The following is a 9,587-nucleotide window of genomic DNA, read 5'->3' as shown; positions in this document are numbered from 1 at the left end:
ATCCCTTATATTTCTATTTAGTGTTGTTAAAAACATTATAAAATGGATATTTACGATGACCAGTTGTTTGACCATAATTTTTAATAATAGGATAGTGGTATCAAAGCAGACGATTTCTCGAAGGGAACTTGAAAGATGAGAACGCTGTGATGATAACAAACAAGTGGTGCTGAAAAATGTTGGCTTGTTTGGTGCCCTAAGGGTTTAGGCATGTTCGTCGGACACTGGTTCAAGTGACCGCGTTGGTGTTGGTCAGATGGAGATCACACATTCCGAAGATGGTGTCTGGGCGTCAGGAGCAAAAGGGCCAACAGAGCCGCTCGCTGAAACAAATAGAGTGAGACCCGACGTAGAAACGGATTGTCCAGGAGGGCAAGTGCCCTTAGTGTTGACATGTCTCGAGGAAGGAGCATGTGCACGGGTTGACAACACAGCTTGGAAGTTTGTAATTTAGTGGTCGTCGGAGATGTTCCGAACTTTACTAAGAAAAAAAAAAGTGCAAACAGTGACAAAAAAGTGAGATGATACTGAGGAATGGATGTAGATAGGCACTTGGAGGAATGACGACGTTCTGACAGGGCCTCATGGCCACGACTTGCTGATGGCCGACAATGGGATAAACCTGGGTGATGGTGTGCCGAGTGCTTAGCACTCCTCATCTAGTCTACAGTCCCGAAGAAAATATGAATGCTTCCGCTAGCTTAAGAGAGAGTCGGCTGGCCGAGGGCTTTGGGGAACGCCTTCGGTGCCGTGCGGGCTCGAGAAACTCGGCCCGTGACACATACTTTGCAATGATTTTTAGTGACACAAAACCAAAAAAAAACAACAATCTCACCTTTGCTGATTTCAATTTTTCTATAGGCTGGCAATTAATTGATATTTTGGCGGTTCATCTGTCCTTAGTTAACTAAATTCCAACAATTTTTCACGACATTGGTCACAGGTGTCACATTGTTCAAAACCGTGCGTTGCTCAAGCAAGTTTTGTCATTTGTGGTGATTTTCTGGCTTCCTCGTTTTTGCCCTGTGGAACAAAGTTCTTGCGAAGATTAACTATTCGATTTTGCGAGTTTCCTGTGGGGTGGGGTGATGGTGTGAGTGCAAGGGCCAACGCTTGATTGCATGGGAGAAGGCAATCAAGGATGGAGTCTCTTGGAGGTTAGGGAGAGGGAAGTGCAGTTTTAGTATGCTAATTGGGGTGGGACTATTGTTGATGAAGCTTTGCACGAGGATGAATGGAGTTTATAGGAGGAGTATGAAAAGATCCCTGTTTGTCAACCCTTAGACTCAGACATCATATTGAACCCGTCTTTTGGCCTCATGTTCTAGGGCTGACGACATTTGGTCGGGTTCTAGTTTGGGTCATGTGGAGGAGCCCTAGGGAAGCAACATTTGGACCAAGGATGCACATCCTTGGGTTAGATGGTTCGCATATGTAGCTTGTAAGGGTAGACTCCCGACACAAGATCGTCACAAGAAGAGGGGTATGTCATGTGAGAACAGGTACTCGGTTTATCAGTGGCGGAGCTAAGATTTTTCATCCGTGGGGCACTTGTGTAGGTGGCACAATGTTGGTGTGGGCATTGCATATAAATTTAGAATCATAACAATGTGAAGTTAACACATTATAATGAAATTTTTGATGGGCTGGAGTGGACAATAGCCCATACCAGCCAACAAGTAGTTCCGCTACTTGGTTTATCAGTGGCGAAGGTTCTATCCAAGTAGCTTCCAAAGTGATTCAGGGTGCTCGTTGGGTGGCCGTCAGTGCTTTGACAGGAGGGGAGAGTTATCGCTCTGCTGTCGTTCAATAACACCTTTTACAGAAACAGAATTGTTGTGCTTTACACTTCTTCATTTCTGTTTTTGAAGAGTATAGCTCAAAAAATGGCTCACTTGTAGGGGTGGAGCAAGAATTTTCATGAACAAAAAGACCAATTAAAGTTTCTAAATTTTAACTTCTCCTCATTATATAAAACAAATAAAATTTTCTAAAACTTATATGTAAATTAAAAAAAAAAATGTCCACCCTTGCTCACTTGAATTGAACATATGGCAAAAGGAAAAGGAGAACTGAGTCTCCCGCTGATCTTGCAATAGTTTTGTCATATTTTGTGAGATAATTGTGATGTTGACGTTATCTCCCTATTACCGCTGATGTGAGCTGCAGTTTTTTTTTTGTCTTTGCTGTTGTTTGTTTTTGTGTATCGCATTTTTATTTGATATTTGTATATCAGCTTAATAATATATTAGAGGATGAGTCCAGCAGGTTTGATGCGAGAAAAGTAGTCGGAAAAGTTGCTATAATGTCAATGAAAGTCGATTTACCTTACCTTTTAGTACACTCCTTACCTTTTAGTACCTTCCTGAAATTTGAGCAACCCCATGACGCTGATGTGCCCGGTTTTGCACCAGAGTACATGCGAACAAATTACCCCAACATTCATAAAGAAAAGGCACATTTATGACACAACAAACTTAACCCATCTTTTCCTATTATTGAACGACCTTGTTCAACTGAAATTCCAAATAAAAATGTTGCGTTAATTTTTAAATCCGGCGGCAACAATGTAAAAGCCGATTGTACGTTAGGCCGATAATAAGAAAGGGTGTGTTAGGTGTCAGAAATTAGATGAGATCCTTAGTTTAACAAGCACGCCATGTTTTTGTTTTAGGTTGTGTTTGTTTTACAATGGATTGAGATTCGCAATGATATGAGATCTATGGACTGAAAGTTGGATCTGTCTCCTTCTCTTTTTAATCGACTTTAAATTTATGATTTTTAACATGTACCATCCGACTTTAAATTTATGGTTTTTTTTTAATATGTACCATAAGTTACTGAGATGTTAATTTGTTTAAATTGAGAATCTCTGAAGACACACATTTTTTTTGCAAGATATGAAGGATATCATCACGACCTTAAATATTTACTCTTTATTTATTCATCTTTTTTTGTTAATTGTTCGTGCTTTTATATTGTTTTCAAATTTTTTAATTTAAGGTATTTTAAATTTTTATTTATTAACACAACTCTAAGGTTCGGACTCCAATTCAATTCACCGATTTACCGAAACCAATCGGTTTTCCGATTCGTTTCACAAACAAATTTTAATAGCATTGGACAAAACTACCTTTAATCGTAAATTAGAAGGCCCTTTTTAGGACGGGGAAATTTAAATATAAAAATCGATGTTTATAAAAAGACAAAGAAAACCTTAGGGCAGAGTCCGAGCTCTGGGAGTAGGGGTTCCCTTCTTAACCACCTGTCACTCGAACCAGCCTCGCCCGTGATGTGGTCAGATGGGGCAGATTTATGTGCAGGCACACGTGCAAAGAGGGCAGTCGGGTGCAATGGCGATGGGCGATGCTGTAAAATATTGAATAAGCAAATCAACAGATTCCAACAAATGTTACAACTGTTGCTTCCGTCGTTTCCGTCCGCCATGATTTTATGGGCACAGATGGATGGACCCATGGTCCCCATAGCCCGACATTCAACTCTTAAGAGCGGCGGTGGTTGCTCCTCTCTGTGCTCCTTAGATCTCTTCTCTCCCACGCTCTCTCCCACAGTTTGAGCGCGTACTTGTTCCCAGATTGGGACGGACCCCCAAAGGTCGGGCCTCTTTCTGTCTCCATGATTGTCAGCGGCGGGACTCGATAGGGAAAGGCAGGGAGAGAGGAGGAAGAAAGGGGCAAAAGGAGAAACTTTTCTTTTTTCTTTTTTAGTTGTTACCGAGAAATAAAGAGGGAGCCAGAGAGGAGGGACTCTGGCGAACTGGTGGCTTGCTATAAAAGCGGTCGCAGGCAGAAAGGGCGAGCCATGTCCGCTTCTACGACGCTGTTCCTCAGCAGAGCCATCCGTTGTTCGACGTCGCATTGTGCTGCCCTCCGGCCTTCCCCTTCCTTCGCGGACTTCCGGTCCCGGTCCCTGACTCTAGTCCGACAGATCTTACCCGCCGCCCGATCGGCGCCGGTCCAGCTCAGGAGAACCGCAGTGTCGGTCGTCCAGATGGGAGAGGTAGCGGATGCCGCGATGGATGCTGTCCAGAGACGGCTCATGTTTGAGGATGAGTAAGGCCTGCTCTCATCATCATCATCGTCATCTTTTCTTCTTTCCCCCACCCACGCCCCTTTTTTTTTTCTTTGACTTTTCGTATGCAACGGATCGGATAAAGAATGAGCACCTGAGTCCGAGAGAATTAGGCGAGTGCCTTTTTTGCGGTTTAATGCGCTTGCTTTTGATTATTTTTTTTTAATTTAGAGGAGTTGATCTGGAATGTCGAGATGGACGATGAGGCAGATGAGGACTTCGTCCATGCACAAGATGAAATGGGGGCTAAATCCATTCGATATTTTACGATTTTCCCAGATCCACGAGGAGAATTTCGTTACTAGGCCTTCTGTAGTTTCCAATGAGCAGGGCGATCTTCCCTTTTGGTTTTTGTTCCTTTTCTGCGTTGACCTACTTGTTTAGTTAGGGGGAGTGAATGCAGTAGATTTTTCAGAAATAAAAGGGGAAACAAGTGCATAATTTGAAGAAGCGCATGGATTGTTCTGACGGCTTTGGTGAAGGAAAGGGAAGACGAAGAAGGAATGAGGGACAAAAAAAAAAAATCCACGGAAGCTTGAATATGCTTCTTCATATCAGGACGTTGCACGTTTTTTAGCTTCCACCAGTGCGGGTCGAACAACCATTTGAAAATTCTGTTATTAATGTACGGAAATTGACAAACGTCATTTTTTTCACGAAAATGATTGCTTGAGATCCATTTGAGAAGCAACAGTAGCCGATATAACAAATAACAATGGCCGAAGTGTTGTTTCACATTTTTAACGATCGCAAATTATTTAACGGTAATTATGAATTGTTTAACACTTTTTAATCACTGCAAGAGGCTGATGTTTGGATAATCATGAAAAAGCATAATAGCCCATAGTCGCTTTCTTTTTCTCCTTTGAATTTGATTCAGAAGGCAAACGCTTATCACTTTAGCAATCTCGAAGAAAATGAAAGAGATTCTCCAACCTCCGTAGCTCCGTTACTTGGTTTCGAGTCTTTCGACTGTTAGTGGTGTGCGGAAGCGTCTAAATATTTCTATGAAAGTATTACCGCATGTAAGCTTAGGCTATCTAATGAGTGGGCCGATAATTACAGTTTTTGCAGTAAGAATTGTTTCTGTGTTTTTAACGTCACATGTTAATGTGATTCTGCCTTACGGAAAGGTGCTACTTTTGTATCACCAGACAATTGGCGTTTTGGCTGGATTATGGGACCAAAGGCATGATAATAGAGCAACCATAAACCCTCGACTTCGTAGTACACAATCTGACAGCGAGGCTGCTGAGCTTTATGGTGCATCGCTAAGGACAAGATGGTGAATGAGTTTATCCTCTTAGGACTTTCTTGGAAAGTGTCTGCATATTTCTGAACCCAGCTTATGCTGACTGATTGCTACAATATTTGATCTGTAATTCCAGATCCAGATAGACGTACAATTTTATGAAGTTGGATGCATTCAACTGGAGTTATTTGCTTATAACATGTAGATGCTGAACCCAGTGACAAATGCGAATCTTATAGCTAAAATTTTTTGCTTTTAGTATTTTGATGTTACGCAATTGTAATAAAGGACGGATGATACTTTATAGCATAATGCCCTTCTTCATGGTGTTTCTAGTGTATTATCTAGTTTTCTTAATGCCTATTTGACGTTTTTTAATGTGCACAAGAAGCAATAGGCAGTATCTTCCTAGTATCCATGAGCATAACTGTTTGTAATACATATTTTTGTACTTTGGCAGGTGCATTTTGGTGGACGAAGAGGATCATGTTATTGGCCATGATTCAAAATACAATTGTAAGTCATTGAATTTAGGTCTTTACCTGATACTCTTGCTTAGACAGAGTATGAATCATCAGAGTGTGAGTTTCCATCATATGTATCAATCATGAAAGGCTTTAGTGTTCTAAATCCTAGTAAATTAAGCGTACATGCTTTATAAATAATGGTTTACAATTTACATTTTACAAGAAATAATAGTTTGTTAAGCTCTTCAAGTATTGTTACCTTTAACTGGTGAAAAATGATTGTAATACTAATAACTCATCTTTCAGTAAAAATACTCTTATGTGGCTGGTTGAGGTCAATTTGAAGATCAGGCACAGTACGGCCAAAAAAAGCATTGGCTTCAATACCTATCGTGATGGATCAGTGGATTGAAAACATTTGTCATTGTCTGTGTGCAGTATTGAGTAGTCTTCTGAAAATCATGGGCTGAATTATGAACTTATTTTGTTATAGGTTCTCTTTTTACACCTTGAAAATTCATTATGAAAAATCCTACTTGCCATTCTGTTAGTCTAAATTTAACTTCTTTTGAGAAAGAATGCGAATATGGACCTCAGGTGTGATTTTATTACAAAAAGGTAAATTACTGGGGCCATCATCTCAGCATCTTTCCTGTATAAATCCATGCATCTTTGGAGAAGAATTGACAACTCATCTTGCTTTCCCAACCTTGTGTTATGGGTAAATCCTTGCCCTATACATCTACAGAAAATCATGTGAAATTGTTGATGATGGCAAGGGAAGACTGTCACATATTTAGAATTCAATGCACATGTATACAGTGTATTTATGTTCTTCAATTATACCCTTTCACGTTTCTTCTTCTTTATTTATCAAATAGCTTTCTATAATAGTCTGTTCATATCATTAATCTTGTTGTAACAGGTCATTTAATGGAGAAAATAGAAGCTGAAAATTTGCTACACCGAGCATTCAGTGTCTTCTTGTTCAACTCAAAATATGAATTGCTCCTTCAGGTATGTCAGTATTTTCGTTTTCTGACAAGCATATGATCAATTTTTGGTCAAACATATTGGTGTAGTCAGCTTTACAAAAATGTTGTGATTTGGTTTTTGCACCTAAAAAACACAGCCATTCAGTAACTAGCACCAGTTCAATTTGCTTATATAAGCCTAACCAGAGTCTTTTTGGGGCATGGGTACTTCTTTATATGCTTTGCAATTACCTTTTGGTTTTAGTAGTCCATTTTGCACATGAATGCATGTTTACAGCCACGGTTTGTTTATAATTGACAGTGTTGGCTTCTGCTTTAGTGTAGAAGCTTTGCCAGTGTGTGCAATAGTCATGTTTCGTGGTCCTTAAGGTTATTAGAAAATGCATAGAAAGAACAGGTTCTCTCTTTGTGACCAGGTCATTCCACATGAAATTATGAAAGAATTTGAAAGTGTTGTAGACTGGCCTGCCATTGCCGTGAAACCACATTTGGAATATGAATGTACTTCATTTGGTCTCTAGTCTCAATCCTAGCATGTACAGGCACCTAACCACCTCTGGAAGGGATTTACCTGTCCACAGGGTATGTTGTATGTACGTGGATTATGCTGTCTTATGCACTTAAAGAAGTAGAATAGTAAAATAATTTTTCCTTGTTTGTGCTATCGACATGCTGTTTATATTTTTCTTCTCAAAAGAGTGAAATTCCGAAAATGGCATGATTCTTCCGTGTGATGTGAATGTAGTAAGCCCGTGGAAATCTTTAGGATGTGGCATGCTAAGCATGGCTAAACCTAGAAGTTTGTCTGTTGATTTTATATGGATATTAAATGATTTCTTGTATCAAATTTAAGAGCTACCATGCTAATTTTTGTGGTTAGCGAAATGATTTGAGTCTATGTCACCGGAGTGTGGGGTGTGGGTGTGGATGCGACAATTTTTCAAAAAAGTTTGGGTGCGGGTGCAGCAAGGGTGTATATATATGTGTGTGTATAATATTTATATAGATCAGTTGTTACATAGTTATTTAGCTGTTTAGTAGCCTTATTTATTTATATTTATATATAAACTTTTTGTATTAAAGATAATTTAGTTATCTGCACATTGAAAATGTCAGTTTGACTCGGTTCGGCTGACCAAATCGAATGTGCTGTGTCAAAGAAGCACCAGCGTCGACACAGGTGCGACACGGGTGCAGCAGCCATTTAGAAGCACTCATGTGGCATCAATTTGAATGTGTGAATTTATTTGTGTTCTGTCTGCTCTTTGTGATCCCTTTATATTTTAATTATTGTAAAGTGCATTACTTATGGGTGTCAACTATGAAAAAAAACAGGTGATTGTGTGTAGCTGCTGAATTCCCTTGCTTTTCTCATTTCTCGGCAACAAAATCTTTTTTTGTTTGAACTATTTGAATTATAGCCATCACAGTAAATTGGTTCTTTTGTTGAAGTATATTCAGTTGGTGAAGTATGTTAGAAATTGTAAAACAAGCTTGGCGTGCCTCAGAATTTGCATAAAGAAACTCTTCGTTTTGTGAATAGTGCCTTTGTGTGGTTGATCCCAGTCATGGGTGAAAATTAGTAGCGTTACAGTTGATGTTCTCTTCCACAGCAACGCTCTGCTACAAAAGTTACCTTTCCCCTTGTCTGGACAAACACCTGCTGCAGCCACCCTCTTTTTCGAGAGTCAGAGCTCATCGAGGAAGACTGCCTCGGTATGTCACTGTAGATTTTCATTATTGTGTTTTTCCTTTCTATTTTTCCTTTGCTTCATTCTTGTTCATTTTTTCTGATCTTTCCTACCCAGGGGTGAGGAATGCCGCACAAAGAAAGCTACTTGATGAGTTGGGAATTCCCGCCAAGGATCTGCCTGTTGACCAATTTGTACCACTTGGCCGTATGCTATACAAGGCACCCTCTGATGGCAAGTGGGGAGAACATGAGCGTAAGTTTCCGGTGAAGGTGCCATTACGTTAACAGTTTTTAATCATTTCGCTTCTTTGTACTAAATGCTGGAGTGTTTCTTCTTTTCAGTGGATTATTTGCTTTTCATTGTCCGGGATGTTGAAGTGAACCCGAATCCAGATGAAGTGGCAGATATCAAGTATGTTAACCAGGAGCAGCTAAGAGAGCTGCTCAGGAAAGCAGATGCTGGTGAGGAGGGTCTCAAGCTTTCTCCCTGGTTTAGGCTAGTCGTCGACAATTTCCTGCCCAAGTGGTGGAATCATGTTGAAAATGGCACTCTGAAGGAGGCGGCAGACATGAAGACTATACACAAGCTAGCTTAGAAACGCTTGCCCATGTTTCATTGGCTTTTATATTGGTCCTAAATAACTGGAATTACCTAACAGCTTCACCAAAATGCGTAGCCTTAAGTTTCCGTCTCAGTTTCAGGATTTCTCCTCTTTCTCGGCTTGTAGTCTTGTAATGTTTCTAGACTTTTGATCCTATTCTCCTCTCTTGATCTTTGCCGAAGCTTGATAATATCATTAACCTTTACTGGAATGATATGTATAAGATCATGCTTCGAGAATGTTGTGCTCATCGTATGCATGACGAATGCTTTAATGTTGATAATATGAGATGCATGTTGTTGTTTTAGGATGTTCGATGTAGCTTGGCTTGAATGCTCTTCAAATAGTAACATACTGTAATATATCCACAGGTATTCACAGTCGCAGCAGCAGTAGTTGAAAGTCCTTTTATTTACGAACGGTGTGTTTAAAACCTGTTTTCTAGACAACACCTTTTTTTTTCTTTCTTTAAAGAATAAGCTTGGT

At 39.9% G+C, this 9,587-nt stretch overlaps 1 protein-coding gene across 1 annotated transcript; it reads left to right on the top strand.

Moving 5' to 3' along the window:
- The first annotated feature begins 3,462 nt into the window (after positions 1-3,462).
- LOC116250258 (isopentenyl-diphosphate Delta-isomerase I) lies at positions 3,463-9,408 on the top strand. The gene is made up of 6 exons (XM_031623855.2): positions 3,463-4,073; positions 5,805-5,860; positions 6,737-6,828; positions 8,420-8,522; positions 8,615-8,752; positions 8,842-9,408. Exons 1-6 carry the CDS (start codon positions 3,823-3,825, stop codon positions 9,093-9,095), a joined length of 894 nt encoding a protein of 297 aa, XP_031479715.1. The 5' UTR covers positions 3,463-3,822; the 3' UTR covers positions 9,096-9,408.
- Positions 9,409-9,587: the final 179 nt, after the last annotated feature.

The sequence above is a fragment of the Nymphaea colorata genome, chromosome 3 (assembly GCF_008831285.2).
Source record: "Nymphaea colorata isolate Beijing-Zhang1983 chromosome 3, ASM883128v2, whole genome shotgun sequence".
NCBI lineage: Eukaryota > Viridiplantae > Streptophyta > Magnoliopsida > Nymphaeales > Nymphaeaceae > Nymphaea > Nymphaea colorata.
Note: the sequence above shows the minus strand (reverse complement) of the source record. Positions and strands in the feature narration are given on the sequence as shown.